Source organism: Sander vitreus, chromosome 8 (genome assembly GCF_031162955.1).
Source record: "Sander vitreus isolate 19-12246 chromosome 8, sanVit1, whole genome shotgun sequence".
In the NCBI taxonomy this organism is placed as follows: domain Eukaryota; kingdom Metazoa; phylum Chordata; class Actinopteri; order Perciformes; family Percidae; genus Sander; species Sander vitreus.
Window position 1 is genome coordinate 24,292,235 of NC_135862.1, and position 25,048 is coordinate 24,317,282.

Consider the following 25,048-nt stretch of genomic DNA (forward strand, 5'->3'; position numbering starts at 1 on the left):
AGAACCTCAATAAACAGTTTTTGGCAGTCACATGTTGCATGGAGAATTTCCTGTACCTGAATGGCCCCGCGCAGGTTGATGCCCGTTTCAATGGCCACATAGTAGGAGGCCTGGAGGAAGGTCCTCTGAAGGAGCAATGCGAAGAAGAGCAGCACAGTCAGCACATATGCATTCTCCAGAAACTCCTTGGAGGAAATGAAATTGATCCCCAGCAACATTATCTGGAAGCAGGGACACACAGGGAGAGGGGCAGAGAAAGGTATCAACCAGTTTATCATTGTTAGTCAGGTCAGGTCGTCAATCACACAAACTGAACTTTGCAGGATTGGATTCAATTTGGAGAATTTCTGTCAGTGATGAGTTTCAACTAAAATTGTTATTGTTCCATCACTTCAAAAAGTCAAGGGTAGCTGTAACCATTTAAAATGCATAATTTCCATTTCACAGCAGGCTCCAAAATTGTGTGTGAAATTCAATCAAACTGAAGGGAAGTGGAGCCCTAGGAGTCACACAGCTGATATATGGAGTGTGAGATGGAAACCAAATGAGAGACGGATACAGTATCTTCCTCAAAGATTAATTAATTCTGCATCATGTAGAGGTCATTCACTCAGGATTACAAATTATTGATTAGAAATGTGCCTCAACTCCACATCCACTCATCTTTGAAATTGATCTGGTCTCTTTTTCATCCCACCGCAAAAAACACTTTTCTGACTCTTTCTCTCTATGAGACCCAGAAAGGCTATCCTGCTACAGTCTCATTGGTTCAAATTGTCAATAATTCCCAAACGGGCCTATTTTCAGTCTTCTCCCTAAACTGACATCCTGTCGAGAACATTTACTTTTAGTGCTTGGCAAGGCTTTCAACCATTTCCCAATTAACTTTTGATATTACACAGGTTCGTGTGGACGTGCATTTCAAACTAATTGTTTAAGAGTTATTCTTACAGAAGGATGCCTGAGCGGCTGTCTGATATGGCAGTCTGCCCTGTAGAAACCGAGACAACTCCGCCAGCAATGCGTCTCATTAATATTTGAGGGCATCATAAACGTCTCATCAGTGACATTTGAGAGGCAGGAGGAAGACATGTGACGTGTCTGTCATGTCTGCTAAAGATGTGTTTCTCTGTGTCTGAATCCTTGTCTCAGTTCTCTGTTCATTTCTGACAACATCAACATGTTTTTACAGAAAATGTTAACTTTGACCCCAAACTCCTGTGCCAACCATTGTCGGTTGTGTCTGCATGTTACATGTTTCCTGCCGCAGCACACAAGTGTCTGCCAAAGTTACAACAGTTTTGTTTATTTCAACTGAAAGATTTCTGTCTGTGTGATGTTTGTCACGCTGTCAGCACTGTCAAATCTGATCACAAACACACACACAGTCCTAATGAAGCTCTTAATATATGATAACTAAGGATTGGTTTTTTTTCCCAAACTTGACTTTTACTGCTGCTCATTTAGTCATGAGTATGTCATGTTATATAAAAAAGTACATAACGTACATTATATACATTAAATACATTATTTGGGCAAAAGACAGCAAAAAGATGTTGAAGGAAGAGATGTTAAAAAAAAAAAAAAAAAAGTTGCAGCTGAGGAAAAGAATACTTAGACAAGCAGGTGAAAACTGATTTTTCTTTGCAAATAAAACATTATAAAGTTTGACTGCCAAATTTTGGAAAACCTTAACAAACTTAACTGGAGAATGAAACAAAGATGAAACAGGGTTGTTTCATTGTTCTACAAATAAAATCGGACGCCATTGAATGTTTTTTGCAGTATGGTTGACCCCTCACCGGCTGCTGAATGGTGCGGTTGTCCTTGCTGATGTTGTGGACGATGCCAGAGATGCAGAGAGGGCCGGCGAAGCCCAGCAGGTCAGCCAGGAAGCGGAATGTGATGCTGAGAATGAGCGGTCTGCCAAATGCTTTCCTCAAGGCCTTCCAGATCATCTTTGGGCTCTGGGGTGCTGTGACCTGAGGCCTCTGAGGTACGATAAAAAGAAAGAGGACAGAGGTGGAAATATTGAATACATTGAGGGGAAATTAACCACATTCGGATGTTGAATGTCATTTGTTGAATACAACTAATCGGCAGTGACTAAGTAACAATTTGGCTACTTTAAAAGCACTTGTATTCTTAACATATAAATTAAAAATATAGGCCACCATCTATCAGTGACATTCACATTGTTCCATTGGTGTAGTGAAGAAGGCTGCTGTTGGAAGACAGGAGTACACTGGTTTGTTATTTCTCTGCACCAAAGTTATACACAGCCATTTCTCTGTGGAGCTCAACTGGCAGCACAACGAAAAAAATTGTCTAGGTTAGACAATACAGCCTGCTAACAGAACAAGAGAAGGTAATTGCTTGAACATAAAAGCTGAATCGACACCATTAAGTCTAGAGACGCTCCACCACTGCAACAGAAGCCTGCAAAATGAGGTCAAGTTCAGGGCTTCCACCCTCCCTGCTGCTGCATCATGGGATGTAGTGATTAATGGCAAGTTTCAGTGGTGCTCAGTCAGTCACGTTTAACTGCTCTATAAGTAATGATGCTGGAAAACCATGATGGTGATGCAGAGGATGAGGATTGAACTGCAAGTGAAAGTGTTTTTTTGTATTACTTCAAATGACAAAAGAAAATCTTAAGTCTTTAAAACTCACTTGAGAACAGAATAGATTTTTTTCAAGGCAGACTGGAAGAGAAGAACTACTGACCAAAACATTTTAACTTCACAAACAGCACAACAGCTTTGGTTCTGTGAGTTAGCAATAGTCAGCGGAAAACATCTGGACGGTCACAGTGCAGTAAACACTCCCAGAACATTTTTAGTGTGTGTGTGTGTGTGTGTGTGTGTGTGTGTGTGTGTGTGTGTGTGTGTGTGTGTGTGTGTGTGTGTGTGTGTGTGTGTGTGTGTGTGTGTGTGTGTGTGTGTGTGTGTGTGTGTGTGTGTGTGTGTGTGTTTCTCTGTGAACATGACAAGAACTGTGAGAACCGATGTGACTGTTGTGTGTCTCCATCTTTCCATTCAAGCTCATGTGTCACTGTGCACGTCAAACACACACAAACAAACACATCCTTTCTTACTACCTTGGGTTCAAACGAGAAGGAATGAGAACATTTCATTCTCACACACGCAAAGTGAAACTAGCTTCCCATGCAGTGCAGTGCTTTCACCCCCGCAGGGGTCGGGATGTCGCCTCGTTCACAGTAGAATGGGAATGACCCGCCGCCTCCAGGCTCGAGCCCCCCCACCCACCCCACACCTCTCCACTGGGATTTCTATATCTCTCTCATCCCTAGCTCCTGCCAGAAGGAAGTGGGATTGCATTCACACCGGACGCACATGCGGCAGTGACGAATCTCTGTGACCTTCCAAACACTGGAAAACAACGACCCTGTACAGGAGGCCCTACACCTCTGACCCCTGGCACGTGCTCCAAAAGTGAGACAGAGAGAGAGGCAAAAAGAGGAAGAGAGGAAAGAAGGATAAATAATATGTAATGTGGAAACATCCCCAGTGAATTAATAAAACTGAAAGAACACCGCCTTGGGACGAGAGCAGTGTGGAAAAAAACAGAAGGCAATTCTTTATCAAACATCAACTACATTTTGTATAAATTTTGAAGAGCTGTACTGCAAACTAGCCAATGTCTATTTTGCAAAAGAAGAGGGGGGAGAACCGAAAAAGTGTCAATATTTTTAGGAAGAAGCGTTGTTTGACTTTATTTGTGAATGAGTAAATGCATATAAAAACACTCAGTGGAAAATACTTTTTAAGCCTTTTTTAAATGTGTTGCATAGCATCGTTTTTGTCCAAAGTGACTTAGATTTCATTTCATCAAACCACCAAGTCCTTCTTATTGTTGTATTAAGTAAAAATTAAGTAAGTAAAGTTTTATTTCTATAGCACTTTTTAAAACCTAGGTTACAATGTGCTTTACCTTAAAAAAGGTTAACAGAACAAAAGGCGAGTACAACACAAACATTACAACAGAACAAAATCAGAGCACATTGCTTAGGACAAAAACATTTAGTAAAGATATAGGTCTTCAGCTGAGACCTGAAACACTCAAGAGAGTTTGTTGACCTGAGTCCCAGAGGGAGACTGTCCCCTCAAGTTTTCAGTCTTGTACAAGGTACAACCAGCAGGCCTTGTTCATGAGGTCTTAGTAAGTAGTATTGCTACAGAGTCTTGGACTAATTGTAACCGGTTAACGGCGTCTTGGCTAGGGCAGGAATGAAGAGCATTACAATAGTCTATGCGGCAGAACTCAAAGGTATGGATAACCATTTACAACTGCTGGAAGGACAACATTGGACGTACTTTTGCAATATTGTTCAAGTGAAAGTAGCTGGACTGAATAATTGTCTTGACGTGTTTGTCAAATTTCAGCTGGTAGTCAAAAGTGACGCTGAGGTTTTTGGCAAACCATTTTCTATTAGCGGCCAATGACCTGAAATGTTGGAGGATGTTAGTGGAGACCTGATCTGGGGTGAAAATCAGAACTTCAGATTTACTGTGATTTAATTGATTTCTTTTAATTATTGAACAGCACTCATCCACCCACTTGATACAACCTTAGAGTCGCAGAGGGCTCAAGTATCCCAGCATGCAACAGACGAGAGCCAGGGGTAATCCCAAGACAGGGAGTCTATCACCATTTGGAGCTGCCAGTTCACTGAATCTGCATGTCTTTTGACTTCAGGAGGAAACCCACAAAGACAAAGGGGCAACATGCAAAGAAACATGCACAGAAAGGGCCGAGCTGGCCGGAAGGTCTGAGTGCTTAAGGCATAAAGTGGAGGAGCAGAACCATATTACATTTTTAGAGGTGGAGTTTGTTTTTCCAAATAAAAGAGAACTTGACAAGACTGAGATAGAAAGAAAAAGCTTGAGCATGTATACATGTTCATTTAATGTTTATACTATTGACTAATCATCTCTGTGACATGAATACAGTTTAATGGTCACAGATCAGCCACGGATGAGTCATCATAGGACAGAGACAACATTTTTAATGATCACAGCTATATAAACAAAAATGATGTCAAGATTCCCAGATCACTTCATGCCCATGACAGACAGCAATTCAACATTACAAACACACTCTCGGTTGCCTAGGTAATATCACTCCGCCGCTGCTGTAGCCTGTGCTACCAACTACAGGGAACAAAGTATAACTATTGCAATGCGATGCAAGGGCAGTTTTATTTCTAACATTATTCTATCAACAGACATTTACATCGATAGTCTGGCGTTATAATTTATTTGCCAGTTGGTGTACTGTGGTGGATATGACTGTTTTAATGGCAGGCTATCAGATACTGTTGACTTACGCTAGCCTAGCACCAGCAAACTCTGCAACTGGAAGGACTGGATGAAAAGTGTCGAAAACTGTCTCCACTGATAAATAACACACTGGCTAACTTGGAAATGAAGTCTTATGTTCAAAATTCTGAACCACCCCTTTAACAAAAACTGGAAGTCATGGGAGGAACAGCCCAACATTTGGTTGATCCCAGCACTAGACCGCAATCCTATGTTTTCCACAAAAAAAAGATGAAGATTACTAAACCAGGTGCACTAACCTTTTGGTCTTCGAAGGCCTTGCGTAGCTTTATGTAGTTGGTGAGGGCTCGCATGGCGATGGGCAGTTTGCCGATCACCTTGAGGTCGATGGGTCGTCTGTGAGCGGCGGTAATGAAGGTGTTCATCCACCAGTAGGTGGCTTTGGACAACAGGTTGACGAAGGGCTGCAGGAAACGAACACCCAGGTCCTGGAGGTCCTCGGGGGGCTTCACCTCTTTGGGCTCGGCGTAACACATGTAGCGCTGTGAGAAAAGGAAGGACAGAAACACAAGTTTGATTTATGATTATGATTATGAACCGAGGGTGCATGTAAAAACATGCAACCGCTGATTAGACATTCAGTGAACCAGAAACATCAGCTCATCTGCGACAACATCTATGGAGATTATAATTTAATTATAATTTCTCCATACTCATAGGAGAGCTACAACATAATAGATATAAAGGTTGAAAACACTTGTATTAGTCAGATTAATTATTGTTGCCATAAAATGAATTATTTCTACTCTGTATTATTACAGGTTGTCTGATGTTGCTATGGCAATTTAATCTTTGCAAAGCTTCACATTAACGTTGACATTTCATATATTCTACTTTCACAAACATTAGACTGAACAGAATAGAAATCAATGAATAGATGTGGTGCACCGACGTTTAGCTTCACAGTATATTATATGAAGCCAGTGAAATTCTGTTAAGCTTGATGGAAACTAGGTCAGTGAGTAAGCACAAACTCAAATTATATTTATTTAATTATACTGATGGTCTCATAATATTCTGTTTCCATGGTTTTGTTTTAAAATGCATCAAGATGCAAATAGCATTCACCAATTGTCTGACAAGTTGGGGACAAATTAACAGCTCATCATTAAAGCCTTTGGCTACTCTTTATAAGAAAACCATTTGGACCAGAAGCCGAACAGCTCGCATCACTGTATTATCTTAAATAACCGTAAACTGCTGAGCTGGGAAGATGTAATTAAATACAAAAACATCTGTCTGGTGTATAACATTCTGCATAACACTGCTCCTTCCCCTTTGAATTCTTTCATAATCCAACGTAACAACAGCAGTCACATTACCAGAAGCACCGCACGAGGTGACCTTCTAATTCCATTCAGGAAAAGTACATTTGGCCAATTATCATTTTCTGTTACAGCATTACAAAACTGGAATTCATTGCCCACTACAATCAAAGATATACATCCATATTCCACCTTCACAAAATACCTTAAAACATAGCAGTTTGATAACTATTACTGTACACATTAATCTGTCAGATGTGACGCTCCATCTCTGCTGCCTGCCTCTGTTATGTCTTGTATGTGCCTTCAATGTGGCCTCTTGAGACTCTTCTCTTTTCCTTTGTCTCTTTCATATTGTATTAACTGCATGGACTGATTTAATGCCATTGCCACTATCTGTGCTTGTCTGTTTGTGTGCCACTTTTTTGTATGTTTTAACCCTTTTTGTTTAGGCCTGCTGTTATGTTAGATGTAATGTAATTGATTTTAATGTGTTAACCATTGTATTTTAGGATGCCTATTGTCAGCTGGCTGGGGACTACAGCTGGAAATTAGCCGTTGAGGCTAAAGCTGCTCCTTTTACTGTATAGTTCATTAAAGGGGACTGTCCACGACATTATAAACTAATAAACTAAACTAAACTAAACTAAATTATTTTTTGCAAATTCATGTTTTCTAGTGTATTAATTAGTTTAGTTTGATTGAACAATTGGAAGGATTAGCAGTTTTTGGTGATGGGAGCCAATCATAACCAAGTCAGAGAGGGTTATTGAAAATCATGTAGGTAATATTTAATTATAACACTGCATTGACAAAGAAAAAAATGTGATCATATAAACAATTGAATTCATACAAAAGAGTTCATTTAAAATAATCTGCTAAATGAACTCCAACAAAGGGTTTAGGCAGAGCATGCTTCAACAGACTGAGTGCAGGGCATGATGGGAGAATCTCTTTCACTGCTGTTCACCCAGGGGAGTCAGATTCAATAACAGATGTGTGCTCAGACACAAACACCCTCTAAACCGTCTACGTAGAGGAAAAGGGGGAAAAGTGTACACCAAAAAGGGTTAGAAGACCGAATGTCAAAAACTGTATAATCAGACCATGATCGATTTGTTTTGCAATTAATACAATACATCCAGATAAATGATACAAGAGTAACATTAGGTTCCCTCAACTCTCAAAATCAACTTTGAAGATCACATTTCTGCCACAGTTTAGCGTGGCACCAGGCTGACACGCTGTTGAAAAAGGTTTGTGCCAGATGGCAGCCTGAGGCTCAGGCTGACAGGGACTGGGCCGGGAGTGATAAGCTTAAGGATGGGGACTTGCCATTCTTGTTAACAGATGGTAACAGATGGTGCAATCCTGGTCACATCACAATCAAGTAACGTGTGTGCTGCCCGGACATTGAACTGCTGCCTGTAGGACTCAGGCCATATTACTTACCCAGGAAGATTCCTCATGTAATTGTTGTGGCAGTTTACATCCCACCCTCGGCAAACCCGACGTCGGCGTGTGACGTCACTCACAGCGTCATCGCAAAACTGCAAACTAAACACCCCAATGCAGTGATCATAATATCATGTCACTATGGAACAAACACTGACCAACTACACACAGTATGTGAGCTGCCCAACCAGAGAGAATACGACCCTGGACTTGTTGTATGCCAATGTAAAGGAGGCATACAGCTCTTTCCCCCCTCCCCCCTCTGGGCAGGTCAGACAACTACATGATCCACCTCAATCCCTGCTATGTGCCCTTGGTTAAGAGACAACCTGTAACCACCACAACAGTGAGGAGATGTACTCCTAACAGGTAACAGGCAGAGGATGTACTTCCTGCGGCAGCTGAAGAAATTCAACCTGCCAAAGACAATGATGGTGCACTTCTACACAGCCATCGTTGAGTCCATCCTCACATCCTGCATCACCATCTGGTACGCTGCTGCCACTGCCAAGGACAAGGGCAGACTGCAGCGTGTCATTCGGTCTGCAGAGAAGGTGATTGGCTGCAATCTGCCTCCGCTCTAGGACCTATACGCCACCAGGACTCTGAAGCGAGCTGGAAAGATTGTGGCAGCTCACAATGACACAAACTTTTTGAGACACTCCCCTCTGGCAGGAGGCTGAGGTCCATCAGGACCAAAACCTCACGTCACATGAACAGCTTTTTCCCCTCCGCCACTAGCCTTATTAACAAGGCCTGGAAACCACCCTGACTCTCCACCCCTGGCTCTTCATGCCACTGTTCTCTCTCTGCTGTAATGCTCTTTATTTTTATTTTTTTTATTTCTATCTTTATTTTGTATTTAATTTAATACATACTGTTATACTTATATTGTTTATACCTATACTTATATTGTCTAATATTCCATCTAGAGAATGTGTGACGTGCACCAATAACACCAAAACAAATTCCTTGTATGTGTTAAAAAACGTACTTGGCAATAAAACCCTTTCTGATTCTGATTCTGATTCTGAGATGGTCTGAGGAGTCCTTTGAATCACTTAGGGACTGTTTTGAGGTGACTGACTGGAATGCACTCAGTGAGACGCGTGGCAGGGACATCAATGGGCTTACTGAGTGAATAACGGACTACATAAACTTCTGTGTGGACTCCATTGTCCCAACAACGACTGTTCACCGTTACTCAAATAACAAACCATGGGTAACAAGGGACATTAAGGACATTTTAAATAGCAACAAGAGGGTTTTTAGAGCTGGTAATAGGGAAGAGCTAAAAAAGATCTAGGTGGACCTGAAACTGAAGATAGGCCAAAGAGAAATACAGGAGGAAGCTGGAGTGGAAACTCTAGCAAGACAGAGAGAGAGGTGTGGAAGGGCATGAGAACCATCACTGGTTTTAGTTCAGCTGACAACGGGATTGAGGGAGGAGTGGATAGGGCAAATGAACTGAACCTGTTTTTTAACAGGTTTAACACAGCAGCCCCCACCCTGCCGACTTCCAGAGTCAACTCAGAGACCAAACCACTACACCCCCCTCCCCCTCCTATCTGCTCTCCCTCCTCCACTGGAGGAGGGAGAGCCCTCTTTAGAACAGCAACTCCACCCCCGCCCCCCTCCACTGGTTACCACGACGATGTGCTTCACGGCTGAAAAGGTGAGAAGACAGCTGGAAGGAATCAATACAGGGAAAGCTGCAGGCTCAGGCCAGTTCTTCCGGGTGACAAACAGAAGGTGGATGCCCCCCCTTGTGTCCTGGGTTGTTGACTACTTGACGGGAAGACCTCAGTATGTGCGCCTGTAACACTGCGTGTCGGAAAGATTAGTCAGCAACACCTGGGCCCTGCATGGGGACCGTACTCTCTCCCTTCCTCTTCACTGTCTACACCACAGACTTCAGCTACCAGTCAGAGTCCTGCCATCAAGTTTTCTGATGACTCTGCGGTAGTGATATGTATCAGTGATGGTGAGGAGGCTGAGTACAGGGCTGTGGTGGAGAACTTTGTCACATGGTGCGAGGACAATTATTTGCAGCTCAATGTGACAAAAACAAAGGAGCTGGTAGTGGACTTTAGAATGAGGAAGGCACCGGTGACCCCTGTCTCCATTGAAGGTGTCGGTGTGGAAATAGTGGAGGACTACAAATACCTGGGAGTACACACTGAGTACTTTACAGGAAAGGCCAGAGTCACCTCTATTTTTTGAGGAGGCTAAGGTCCTTCAACATCTTTCAGAAGATGCTGAGGATGTTTTATGAGTCTGTGGTGGCTAATGCTCTCCTGTATGCGGTTGCATGCTGGGGCAGCAGGCTGAGAGTGGAAGACACCAACAGACTCAACAAACTAATGCAGAAGGCCAGTGATATTGTTGGTGTGGAGTTGGACTCAGTAAAGACAGTGTAAGGGAGGAGGATGCTGTCCAAAGTACACTCCATCCTGGACAACTCTTCCCACCCACTCCACAATACACTGGTCAGTCTGAGGAGCACCTTCAGCGACAGACTCAGACACCCACGATGCGCGACAGGAGGTCGTTCCTGCCTGTGGCCATCAAACTATATAGCTCCCTCTGAGTGTCACACGCTTAGAGATAAAACTGGTCTCACCGCATGCATCCCCATATCACATCTCAATATTCTTGGACAAGTATGTCCAATAATTCCTGCAATAGTTATCAGCTACATGAACAAAGGTGTTATTTATTTATTTACTTCTGCTACTATGTATTCATACTGTACACTGCACTCCAACAGAATTTGTACAAACCATTTTTTTTTTTTTTTTTTAAGATTATTTTTGGGCATTTTAGGCCTTTATTTATAGGACAGCTGAAGACATGAAAAGGGAGAGAGAGAGAGAGAGAGAGAGAGAGAGAGAGAGAGAACATACAGAACAGACAAACACAATTGAATAAGAACAAAAACCCTGAAACAATCTTTTTAACCTAATTTGACTTGTAACCTAATCTCACTTACCTCTACTTAACTACTTTTATTTATGTCTTATTGTAGATATGTTACTTATTTACTGTATACACTTATTGACTTGCTCTTTTCTTACTCTTATTTTACCTTGAATGTGACTGTGAGCAACTGCAACTAAATAATTTCCCTGAGATGTTGGGTTGCGATGTTGGGCTGTCGGATCACAACTTTGGTCCAGACTGAAATATCTCAACAATTATTGGATGGATTACTATGACATTTTGTACAGACATTTATGGTTCCCACAGGATGAAGCCAAATGACTGTACTGAACCCCTGACATTTTTATTGAGCACCACCATTAACTCATGAACTATCGAATGGCTTGCTATACATTTTGTACAGATATTCATGTCTCCTGCACTATGTATTACAACATTCACCACTATGCACCAACCCTAGGTAGATAGAGCCTATATTGAATACCCTTTACCTGCCTTTTAGTAAGAGATATTGTAAATGAGGAAAAAAAAGTGATTTAATGTAACATTTTTGATGCTTGATTCTTGATGATTCTATGCACCAACATAAACATTATTTTCAGCTCAACATGTGTGAAAAGAAAAAGACAAACACGTAGCATCATGGGATCCAACTTATTTAACTCACCCTAGGAAACTTTACTGATCACTGACCTCTGGAGCCATTTGGATTTCAGACTAAAAGAAGAAGAGCTGACTGAAGCTAAAAACAATCACAACTTTACACACTCACCCTTCCCAGGATGACATTGATCTCCACAGCTAGTAGGAGTCCATACAGCAGCACCAGCAGTCCAGTGATACAGTAGCGTAGCTGCCTGGGGCCGATGCCATGCTCAGTGTACTTGGCAAACTTTATAGTCTTCATGATGAAGGCCAGCACCCAGTAGATCAGCAGGGCTGAGGAGGTTTAGCAGGAATCAGAAAGAGACAGCAAATCACTGGATGAGCCAAAAAAACAAATAACCCGACAGCAGACATTAGAGCTGGAGTTTAAATTTTATGTGTGGCAGTTTGACTGAAACTGGATTTGTGCAATATGTAGGTGTACTTTGTCAAAGAGTTACATTTTATATATATATATATATATATATATATATATATATATATATATATATATATATATATATATATATATATATATATGGCTCAATTGATTTGTTTTACAGAGTAATGTTTTCTGTGTAGGCATCATTTAATTTCTTGTTTTATTCCTTTTAACTATAGTGTATGATATATTTTTATTGTTGAGTGCCTTCGTCTTCTAATTCTTTTTTCTTTCCTTTTTTCACCCTCCTCTTCTCCCTTTCCTCATCGCGTCAGATGTCAACAGCAACACTTCAGCGATGTGTGTCTAACAGCTTTCAGAGTCAACACCTTTAATCCAGTTAATAGCAGGTAAGTCAATTGTCTTAATTCCATGAAGATGGGATGCAGGAATCATCCACTCAGACTCTTATGCAGAGTTTACTTCTTTAAGATGAAGAGCATCTATACCGTGAACATAATGGCAGCGTGCGTGTCAGTAGTAGAGTCTCTTTAGGAGATTCATTTCTGTTCATGCAATGATGAACCCAGCAGCGCTCCACGACTACCCATAAGAGACTGACTGTGATATGGAGACTCAAAAGCCCAAGGCAGCTCAAGTGACATGACGGGAGTAAAACATCGTGAGCTAAACACAGATGAGTAATGATGCAGAAGAAAAACAACCCAAGAGAAGCAAAAGAGTAATCATTATGGGAGTAAACATGGGAGTTTTATGTCAAAAAGTAATGGACTAAGGTGAAGGGCAGGCTTCCAGCACCATGGCAGTGTTAAATTACAAATCAAGCACTTTATTTCAATGGCTACTTTTCAGGTTTATTGTTTTCTTAAATTATTTAAAATGTGTTGACAAAGGACATTTTGTGATGACCTGATTATATCTGTCTTATAATATGTCATCATCAAGGCTGTGTTGTAGATGTTGATGAAAGCCTTTTACCCTTGCACAGTTAGCCATATGCAGTGCACCCATCCATATGATGCACATTGCACACATAATTTGGGTGATATGAATGTAAGATGATTGCAGAAGTGACACTGATCTGTGTTTTTTTTTTTAATTGTTTTTAAAGAAATGGCAGAGCAGATTCTGAAAACAAATCCAGTGTGGCAGGGTTTACATTTTTAGGATGTAAATTGAGGAAGCAAAAGCAGTATCGGCTCCAAATATCAGCTCAAGAAAATCAGCAGCCTGTATCGGTCAGGGGGCACTAAACAATCCATATCGGTCGATCCCTAAAGTGAATGGATGCATTTAAAATGAGTGGGATAGGGATTTATGAATAGATCATGGGTTGACAGCTAAGAATACAGTGAATGTTCTGATGTATCACTTAATAAACATGAAAAACATACTATATTGTTGCTATAAGGATATTTTATTATAGTGCAATAATTCCCACAGGTCATAAAGGATTGTGATGAATCTAGTTTTGTTGAAAACACAGATTACAGTACAATTGCACTAGATGATATTGCCCTCCTTCATTTTCCAATCCTATCTGACTGTAATGAACGATTCATCTGTAAATGGCTGCACTGACTCAGTTTATAATTATAATCAATAATCATCCTGAAGAGCTCATGCAATTGGAATTTCCTATTGTACTAACACTAAAAGAGGTGACAAGGGTCATTTTTCAAGCAATGTGTTCACAAGACTTAATGAAATGATGATGCCCCAAAAAGCTCTGGGCTCTTGTTGGAAACCCTGACTGGGTATTTAGCGTCGCTAAAAAAAGACTCAACGGTGTTCAGTAAACCCTTCCTCTGTAAATAAATGTAAATGAGAAAGAAAACACGTACATGAATAATAAACAAAGGATAACTGAATTTAAGAATATTGTACCTAATAGTAGTTTGGGGAAGTTGGAGGTCTCGATGTTATGATAGTAGACAATAGAGGTGATGCCAGCCATGAAGGCCAAAGCTGCAGGCATGTACAGGTGCAGGTGGAGGGATTGGCTGAACCTGCAAATAAACATCAATATGAGGAGAAAAAAAGATTAGAGTAAACACAGAATTACTAAACCAAGTGTCTAAAGCCTAATCAGCACAGCAGTGGGGTCAGTGTGAAAAGCCCAGTGAAGTGGCGAGCAGATGGAGAGCTCTTCACTTGCATGCAGTTACCCGCCTCCAGTCTGCAGAAGGCTGATAAACAGTAATCCTGAGTGTTTACTGGACCTGTTTCGCATAGACTCACTACATTAAACAACTACAGGATAAATATGGCCCACACAGAGAGAAGAGGACAACAAATAACAAGAAGGTGGGGGATTTCAAGAGAGAAAGTGCAGAGATAGATTCTCTGTTCAGCTGTCTCCGTGTCACTTCAAACCTGTAATTGGCACGTCAACTCTAACCTCAGTGAGATAAGGTTTATAAACTGCTGCTGAGTTTGAAGATAGAGGAGGATTAAACATAATAAAAATGCATGCACGACCTTTTAATTGAAGCACATGTTTAATGTATATACTGTATGTTTGTGTGGTTGGAAAGGCCAACACACTTACATTTGGCTCTGCTAACTACCCTCACAATTAGCATTTATGCCAGCCACTGCTTTTAGAAACCATGGAAACAGCAAAAACTGTAGGCTGCTACCTTGTTCCTGTCGGGTAATTTTGTCGTTGTTTTATCTTTGAAGACATGAGTCATAGACTTCACCCGTTTTTTACAGTCTATGGGGTTGACATCATAGCTTCAGCTAGTTTTTTGCAAAAAATATTTATTAATTTGTGAGCAATCAACACCACTAATCTAAAGGCCTTTTTATGGTTGTGCGTAGAATCGATGGCGTACCCCCGCGGACCCCTCTGCGTCTACACCAGACCCTACGCCATAGCCTGACGTGTACCGCTCAAAAACTTTAACTACACGTCATAGCGACACACATCGCTCGGCTGTGGCTTGGTAGCGTTGTATTTCCCCTGACTCATTTCCTGGTTCTCCTCCATAAACAACATGAAATCAAGGAGAGGGTTCAAATTATTTTTTCTCATTTTAATGCTCTTATCAACGTGGAAAAGTGGATCGGCTTGCTTTGTGCTTTTGTCGCCTGGCTTTGACGAGGGGGCGGAGACTTGGCATCAGCTGTGTGCTTGGCCATCAAGTGGTATTTCAGACTGGACGTGCTGCGATGATAGCTCAGTTTGAAATGACAAAACACACAGATCACTTTGGTCTTGTTAATGGAACCATTTGGCAACTTTTTAAAAGTAAACTTTCCATTCAGAATCTTATTGGCATCCATTTCAGCGTCTCGCGCTCGCCATCCACTCAAAACGTGACGTTAGGCTACTACTCTTTGGCCGGCTCGCAAGCCCAAACAAGTCTAGGTCTAGCTAGATCCGGTGTGGTGTTGTAGTTTTTCTAACGTTACTAGTTGCAACAGCATGTGAAAAAAACTACAAAGTTTGCTATGCCAAAAAGAACGTTAATCTCGCGATAAAAGAAACGACGCCGTTAAAATGGGTTTGCGTTAACAACGTTAATAACACGTTTAACTGACAGCACAAATGTATATATATATAAAAATGAGTTGGGGGCGCCTGGGTTGCTCACCTGGTAGAGCGTGTGCCCCATGTACAGAGGCTCGGTCCTTGCCGTAGCGGCTGTGGGTTTGATTCTGACCTGCGACCCATTGCTGCATGTCATTCCCCCTCTCTCTCCCCTTTCAAATCTAAGCTGTCCTGTCAAATAAAGGCCTAAAAATGCCACAAAAAATCTTTCAAATTTTTTTTTTATATGTTTAAAACAACAAATTTAAACGTTAGCAGTGTAAATATTTGCTGCAAGCTATTAGATTATTTATGAGGGACTCATGTAGCTGATTAGTCCTGTTTGAAAGTGGGTTATCTGAAGAGCATGCAGTAGTCTCTAGTGAGTCATTATTGAGCAACTGATATATGAGGATGAAGTTGATGAATAGCGAAGTGTTAATTGCAGTTAATGGTATTTACCTGCCATACCAGGTGTAAATAGGCTTCATTAGATTGCCGTGAATAGGCCTACTCAGGGGAACCACTGTCACACAACAATGAAGCAGACTTCCTCCAAATAACACCAAATAAAACTAGTTATTATAAAATGCTATACACAAAACATGTAAGGGTCAGTAAATGAGTAAATAAAAATAATTGGAATTATTATTGTTCAAAACTAAGTCATCAGTGTCCAGAATTCATGACAAAAACATCACTTACACTTGGAGGTTAGATTAGATAGTATATTGTTAGATAGTGTGTCAAACATACCCATCAGAGAAAATGCCCTCTGCAATCTCACAGATGAGGATGAAGAGCAGGACAAAGGTGAGGAGCCAGCGCAGGTTGTGACCAGGAAAGTGAAGCCAGGTGCTGTGGTGGATGTGGACCTTTGAACTCTGGCTGCCCCAGCCTAAATCAGGTGACAGGAAATGTATGATGTTTTTTGTTTTTTTAAAGCATCATGGTGTCTCACTTTAATTACAGAGCCAATGGCAGTAAAATAAAAGAGGGACTTATAAAAACATTAGCAGACAGTCAGAAAATGTAAAGATAGTTTAAAATGGCAAAAATTTGTTTTTTTCTTGGCTTCATACAGTGAGCTGTAAATTTGCACTCAATTGACTAAGTGCTTTCTACTCCCAGTGTAACCTTTAACATCATGAGCTACTTGACAAAGTGCTCTTTTCGAGTCCAAGATCACTTTCATTACATCGCTTGAATCTGCTTGGCAGGTAAGCCAATGAGAGTGGCCAGATGGCTGCTGGCATGAGACCCTCAAGTCAATTATGTTTCTCTTATTGTGTGTCTACAGCTTCGCTTATCCTTTGTCCCTTCACTTTGCTAGATGCTGTCTCAACTCAGACTATAATATAACATTGATTCAGTCATCAAAGTGCAATTTATGTCAATAATGCGAGTCACTGCGAGTCATCTCTGCTGGTCAAATTATGTTAATGTGTGGTTGGCACCTTAGCTGTTGGACAGTTTATCTCTCTGAAAAGTGTTGGCACAGGCTGGTAATCACATACATACACACGCACACACACACACACACACACACACACACACACTGCGTTCCAATGTCAGGCAAACTTTTCTCACGTGTAACACAAAATCTATATATTAAAGAATTTTGTCAGTTTTTATTCTTACTGAGGTTAGACCTGAAATGATTAGTCAATCGACAGAAAATTAAATCAGCAACTATTTTGATAATCAATTAATTGTTTCAGTCATTTTTTAGCAAAAATGCCAAGATTTCATTTGTTCCAGCTTCTCACATGTGAAGATTTTATGGTTTTATTTGTCTTTTGTGATATTAAATGAATCATGTTTGGATTGTGAACTGCTGGTTGGACTTGAATGTGTCAACTTGTACAGGCTGTATAATTAAATGATTATCCTAATTGAAAACTAATCAACAGATTAAGTGATAATGAAAATAATTGTTAGTTGCAGCCCTAACTGAGGTCCAATAACCCTGCTCTCTGACTGCTGGTGTCTTATTAAGGTGTTGTGGTGTATGTTTCCACAGCTTCCTCCTACACCTCGATGTGAAGAGCAACACAAGCTGCAGGGTAGAATGGAGCGCAGAATACAGTATATAAAAGAGGACAAAAAAAACATTCACACTTCTGAGGTTAGTCCTTCCTGTTAGTGGAAGCAGTACAGCTCTAGGTGATGGGGCAGAGAGAGGAATCATTGCAGCTTCCAACTAGGTTCTCTTGGAGGGTTATCCTCTAACAACTCACACTGCCTTTTAGTGAGTGTTTCATTAGGGGGGTGTTTGTAAAAAAAAACACAGCAAAAGTAATGTCAATCAGCTTTTTGTGAGGAGCTACTGGCAGCTACCTGTGTGGTTTGGTTGTGTGTGACAACACATACAACTGTTTGTTCAAAACAACAATGGCTGCTCCTAAAGAGGTTAGCGTAGATGCCACAATAGCATTAGTGACAGGTGGTTTATTCAATCACCTGCCAGGTATTTTTTTGCCCTTTTTTAAACAGTTTCCAATGATGGCTTCCCAGAGGGTTCTTTGTTACAAACCATATGGAATATCGGTTTACTCTAGGGTGCCCTTCCAGTGGCGAAAAGGTGATACATTTTACTACATTGTACTGTACAATTGTATGAGATGAATAAATAAAGTTTCTTCTTTTTCTTCTATAGGCTGCCCTACATGCTAGAACTTTGTACGAGCTGGGGCTGCGAGGCTGACGGGAAAGTCGTTAGTTTAGGTATTTGGTCAAATACCAAAGTATTGGGCAAATTGAAATTTTGCCATGATTATGGTGCTGAATGAAAAGTTAAGGAAACACCAGCATTATTATAATTCATGCTGAGGGGAACATGAAGGTCTGGTCCCAAATTCTATCTCAATACATACAGTTGTTGACATATCTCAGTCTGGACCAAAGTGGGGGACAGACCGTCCAACAGAGTGACAGATGGACCTATAGCATGGCTAAAATAAAGTTGTCATCTAAGAACACATAACATAGTGATAGAAACTACACTGAAATTTGAAGTATGGGAACGTATCACACACAAATCACAAATAAACAAAACTTTGGAAATGTGGTAATACATGAAAGCATGTGTGCATCCAATTCGAAGACAAACAAAATGGAATACATTGGAAGTGTAATGTGTAAATATAATAACCGGTAGATAGACTGTATGTCCAATTAACAACAGGAATGTAGAGCCACTCTCAAACCAGTTGTGTGAAGTAACAAAGTGTTGTCCTACTTGAAAAAAAGGTGCACATGGTATGCGCACAAACTCACGTGAGAGGGCAGAGGATGAACATGCCAGAGCATGTGTGGCTGTAGCAGCGATGCAGAGCTAGTCTGATACACGCCGATGGCGACACTAATGGAATGGCCAGCAGCCGGGAAGGTGAGCAGAAGAGTAGAAACTTAAAGCCAGCATGGTGGCATTTGATTGCCTCTGTTCACTACATTCATCAGTCACATTTGCTTGCTGCTGAAGAAATATGTCCTTACATCCTACCATAGGCTACTCAAGAGACTCACGTTTCTATCGCTGGCAATGAGACAGCCAACACCTACAAAGAGGGCGTTTTAACACAGGGAATGAAATAGCGACTGTTCACAGTCAAAGTGTAGTGTATAGACACTATAATGAAAGTAAATAATTTACACATTATTATTTGTGTGTGTGTGTGTGTGTGTGTGTGTGTGTGTGTGTGTGTGTGTGTGTGTGTGTGTGTGTGTGTGTGTGTGTGTGTGTGTGTGAAAAGGCTGAGGATCTCACCTCCCAGCGACACTCACCGATGAAGAGAATGGGGAAGGTGATGAAGAGGAGGAAAACATGTGGCACCACATTTAGCGCATCCAGAAAACAGCCGTTGTTTAGAACCCCTCCGTCGACGTTGTAGGCCACCGAGTTATTCTCGTTCCCACAGAACGCCAAGGACATGGTGGAGCCGGGACTCTGCAGGGAACCGGCCGGAGGAAGAGCAGGAGGAGGAGAAGCAGAGGACCAGAGATACAGGAGAGACAAAGGGATTTTAAATAGAGGCTCTCAGAGCATGTCTTCTTTTCAAAGGGGACACTGATGGGCGTCTTTAATAGATAAATAGCGACCTCCTTTCTGCTCCCTCTGGAATCAAACTCCCAAATATCAGATCCAATGAAAGAGACGGAAGGAGGGAGATGGGGATAAGAAGCAGTCACAGTCCAGTGCAGCAGCGACTCTCTCTTCTCTCCGGCAGACTAAGCTGCTTTCCCGGCCATGCTGGTGAGAAACATCTGCATGCTGTCTGCCCGAAGTCCTCAGACATCCTCTAAAACCGAAACTTCACTTGGCGCTGCACAACTCCACAGGAATGCATTCAGACACGCATACTCACAAGCACGCACACACAGCTAGAGCAGCATTGGCATTCTGCAGTGCCCCTGCTATTCTTGTCTCTTTGCAAACGAGAGCTCAAAAACGACCTTGGAAGATGTGAACAGAGGGGGATGAGCGTGCACTGTGCAGGCGACCTGGAGGACTGAGCTACAGAGCCACAAGAGGTAGGGAGCGAAGGCAGGAGGGAGTAGAAAATGATGAAGAGAGAGAGAGAGAGAGAGAGAGAGAGAGAGAGAGAGAGAGAGAGAGAGAGAGAGAGAGGAAAGAGAAGGTGGGTACAGCTGCTGAATGTGAAGCACGAACGAGTGCTCTAATTTAAATACCAACACGACGTTCACAGGAATTGCATAACTACCCTCCAATCCTTTATTACTTTAGTACACGTTATATCTACAGAGCACTAAGAGGAAAGTGCTTGAATAACTAGGCTGCACATATAAAATTATTTTTTTTTAAATATATTTAATATTTATATTTAATATATATTTTATATTTTTAAAATATGAATGAATTCCTAGGACTGATGCATTTTGCATCTGGTCTTGCTGGGAGAGATCCTGCTGCAGCCAATGGCAGCTGACTTACTCAGAGGGATCAGCAAAGAGCCACATGGGAGCAGATTCTGATAATCCATGTACCAACAGGGACAAACTCATGGCTTTTTCTTTCTGGTTTAAATGATTTATGTTTAATGTAATCCACGCCACGGTAACCTTTACATAATAACAACAGGAAGATAAGCATAAATGTAATGGACAGTTTACATGATTGTTTACACACACACACACACACACACACACACACATATATGTGCTGAAGGACATTCACATAACATCATGTGTTCAACCGTTCTTTAGTTGTTATGGAAATGGGGTGCTGTGCTGGCAATGCCATTAAATAAATTAAAGGTCCTATGACATGCTGCTTTCTGGATGCTTTTAGGCCTTAGTGGTCCCCTAATACTGTATCTGAAGTCTCTTTTATATAGGCCTTAGTGGTCCCCTAATACTGTATCTGAAGTCTCTTTTATATAGGCCTTAGTGGTCCCCTAATACTGTATCTGAAGTCTCTTTTATATAGGCCTTAGTGGTCCCCTAATACTGTATCTGAAGTCTCTTTTATATAGGCCTCAGTGGTCCCCTAATACTGTATCTGAAGTCTCTTTCCCGAAATTCAGTCTTGGTGCAGAATTACAGCCACTAGAGCCAGTCCCACAATGAGCTTTCCTTAGGATGTGCCATTTCTGTGACTGTAGCTTTAAATGCTGTTGAGGAGGAGAGAGGGGGAGCAAGGTGGAAGGTGGGGGTGTGGCCTTGACCAACTGCCACTTTGCTTGTTTGCAAGCCATGATGTCTCTCTCTTTCTCATTGGCGGGCCAAATTCTCTGGGTGGGAAAAGCAGCGAAAGGGGAGGTAACCTTTCCCCTTATGACGTCATAAAGGGCAGATTCCAGATCGGCCCATCTGAGCTTTCATTTTCTCAAAGGCAGAGCAGGATACCCAGGGCTCAGTTTACACCTGTCGCCATTTCTAGCCACTGGGGGAACATAGGCAGGCTGGGGGAACTCACATTAATGTTGAAAAACCTCATAAAGTGAAATTTTCATACCATGGGACCTTTAAGGCCCAGCAATAAAAAGAAAGTGTGCTCTTGATGGGGACCACCTTGAAAGAGATTAGAAACAATTAGACATTGTTGTCCATTACTGTTGTCTCTTGACATACAACAGAATGTTAAGAAGTACGTCTACGTACGTGGTGATTGCAGAACAATAACGTTTTGACGGAATAGCAGCAATGGTGGGCTTCTGAAATGATCTTCATGTTAGGAAAAACAACAATACATGTTAATTAAAATGTCACATTGTTTGTGTGAATTCTGCAGCATGTCTTTGCAAACTGTTTTTGGTGGAGTTTGAACAGAACAGGCTTTTCCCTGCAAGCACATAGCTGTGCCCAAATGTATTATTTAGGCTAATATACGGTGTTTTAAACACCAGTGTCTTAGCTTTAAGGATGTTGTTGTGGGGGAAATAAGCATTTCTGATATACACTGAAGGTCAAAAGGCATTTTGGCAGAAATGAAATGTATGAAAAAGGGACACCAGGTATAGCTGCCTGAAAGTTCCAGTTGATCTTTCATTTCAACAACCAAGATAAAGAGTTCATAACAACTGCAGCCATCATCTCACTTCCTGTCATTTGTTAATTATCTTCTTACTCAGAAGACCATACTGAAACCATTTGACAGTAAACAGTTGGGCAATACATGGGGTACTGAATAAACTAATCAATGTTATAAAAGGATATTTTCACAAACAAGTGGAATCTGTTTATTATAATGGCAGAGCATAGCACAGACTAACAAGATGACATGTAAGCAGGGTTTCACTAACTGAGAATGGATTTCATCTTATGAATATATACAGTATATATATACTATACTGCCAGCATCAATGCCTCAACTTAAGATACCATTTTTTTTACCATGCAGTATGTCAGTATTATTATCCTTTATTTAACAACTGGGAAACTGGCCGAGCTATATAGTTCTGTGGTGTACTACATCAGAGAAAGCACTATCCATCACTGGATTTCCTGGGGAGAATTGAAGCTTGAGTGAGTGAGTGAGTGTGTGTGTGTGTGTGTGTGTGTGTGTGTGTGTGTGTGTGTGTGTGTGTGTGTGTGTGTGTGTGTGTGTGTGTGGGGGTGTAGAAAGAAAGAGAAGAGCAGCAGCCACTCACCAAGACCCTGAAAGAATAAAGGTTATTATGGCTGGGGTTTTGTGTGTGTGTGTGTGTGTGAGAGAGAGAGAGAGAGAGAGAGAGAGAGAGAGAGAGAGAGAGAGAGAGAAATGATTTTGTCTGTGAGAGTAAAGTGAGTAAGTGATGGTCATGCATTGATCTATTTTGTTGGTCTCTTGCACAAATTCAAAGAATTTAAAGGGGGGGGGGGGAGAAATCCAACTCATCTTTTACAAAAATGCTGACCACAATGTAACAGCCCAGCCGCATAACCAACACATCCAATATTTCACTCTCCCATAAATCGCTCTTATAATGAAAGAATCCCATTGATGTATGATCCCATAACAGCACACACAGGGAACCCCTTAACCAACCATTAACTAAAATAAACAGCATTAGATAGGCCTTCATCTGCATCCAACTCAGGTCTGTCAAATGATGTTTGCAAATGAAAACAGTGTATATTTATACATTATGTAGCCCATGTGTAATTGAGTGATACTTCATGATGTCAACCATTCAAAAAAAACCTTATAATGTTGACAAAGCATTGCATCGATACTAACTCAGTGTGAGAGACCCAACCACCAGCACTTACCGCTTTATATCGTGAGATCATTGTGTTTCAGCGGCGTTTCCCTGACTCCCGAAACCAACTCTTCAAAACTGTCACTGTCAGTTGCGTCGCGTGGATGTTAAAAAAAGAAATGAGGAAAAAATCTCCTAAAGTGCAGTCTCTCATGTGTTCAGAGTGCAGCCAGTTTCTTGCTGTAGCGCTGTAGGCGGCGGTTTAAGGTGGAGGCGGGGAGCTGTCCACGGTGCTGAACCCGGGTACCGATGAGGAGGAAGAGGAGGGCAGATCTTCCAGCCAAGGCCACTTTTCATGAACCGTCGACTGGCGGGTTTCAGTAGCAGGGGGGCGCTCAAGTTGTCAAAACTCGCAGCAGACAGCAGTCATGTACGTCAGCACGTACCGGTTATATAGCCTAACAGCCGAGCTACACACATGTAACATTACATGATGGAATTCTCGGCTTTTCTAGTTTCTTTGTTATTTATTTAAGATATTCACTTCTGGACTCTGTTGGTATGTTGCTTTATCCTCACTGTCAGGATGATGTCCGTCAACAAATAGGCGAATTCAAAAAGTTATATTAAAAGTATTTAATTATCAGAACTGGATGACAAAAGAATGAAGTACAAATATACTTTGCAAAGCAGAGCACAAACGCGACAACTCGACAGTCCACGTTGAAGCTGTCCAGCTCTCGCAAATGTGAATATTGTCCAAGTCACTGGTTATATTGTTTTCTTCACGGGACGCAGTCCACTCCTGGGGGGGTTGTTGCAGACCAAGACGTATGCACATCCCATTGATGCGTCGAATCTCATTTCTGCTCCCTCCTGGGTGACGTCCATGAGTAGGCCTACACAAATCTACACAGCAACTTAAACAACTCTCGGCATCCTAATCATAAACATACATACCATGTACGTACCATACATAGTGTGCTTCACAACAAAAACTGATTGTTACACATCTTTCCCCTGCTTCCCATATTTTAACACCCTCGCACCCTCTTTCGCACCATCTGCTAGTCTCAGCCACTGAGTCGGACAATCTATGTACACACACATTAACCTTTGAAAGTCCGTCCTTGAGGCCTCCAGAGACTCAGAGCATTAGACCTCTCACTTGTGTGTCTACTCATTAAATGGCTTTAAGCAAAATACATTTATCGAGTGCATAGATTTAGATGTTATTTTTCCCACAACTCCGATTATACATCTTACTTACACCTATGTAATGACATTTGGTTTTTTTGAAAGCAGAAATATAAACACAGTTGGGACTCCCTTATTCAGTAAATAGTTTGATATTCAAGAAGGATCACTATTGCCCCCTGTGGACATTTAATTAAAAAACTGTATGGCTCTCCATGCTTGAAGTAAATCGATGCACAGCTGGTGAAAAGAGCAGACAGAGAAGGTGACAGAAAGCCTTAAAGCAAGGACGTGATACAGGAGAGCAACATTCTTCACCTCATGCACCTTGTAAATGAGTACAATATGGCTTATCCAACTTTCAAAATGGGAAAATCCATATAACTTAGAAACTAATTTGACATTGTGTCACACATGGACATAACGTCATGATTTGGCTTAAAATTGATTAAAAGAAGAATAAGAAAAAAATCATAGGACTGAGTTACTAGAGAGTAAATAAGGCCCTATAAAAGCACACAAATCTACACCTGTTGTTTTTCGGCAACACCAACCTGGTAACATAATGTTGAAAAAAGGAGAGCAGACAATCTGTA

General features: G+C 41.3%; 1 protein-coding gene across 1 annotated transcript in view; it reads right to left on the bottom strand.

Annotated features, from left to right (window-relative positions):
* The window catches only part of abcc8 (ATP-binding cassette, sub-family C (CFTR/MRP), member 8), a 61,168-nt gene extending 41,059 nt beyond the window's left edge, over positions 1-20,109 (bottom strand). Inside the window, exons 1-7 of the mRNA XM_078257561.1 lie at positions 19,399-20,109; positions 16,369-16,510; positions 13,962-14,083; positions 11,799-11,965; positions 5,603-5,845; positions 1,803-1,991; positions 57-221 (exon numbers count right to left, since the gene is read on the bottom strand). Coding sequence (XP_078113687.1) covers positions 57-221; positions 1,803-1,991; positions 5,603-5,845; positions 11,799-11,965; positions 13,962-14,083; positions 16,369-16,510; positions 19,399-19,546 — 1,176 coding nt within the window. The 5' untranslated portion in view covers positions 19,547-20,109. The remainder of the gene's footprint in view (positions 1-56; positions 222-1,802; positions 1,992-5,602; positions 5,846-11,798; positions 11,966-13,961; positions 14,084-16,368; positions 16,511-19,398) is intronic.
* Between the last annotated feature and the right edge of the window lie 4,939 nt (positions 20,110-25,048).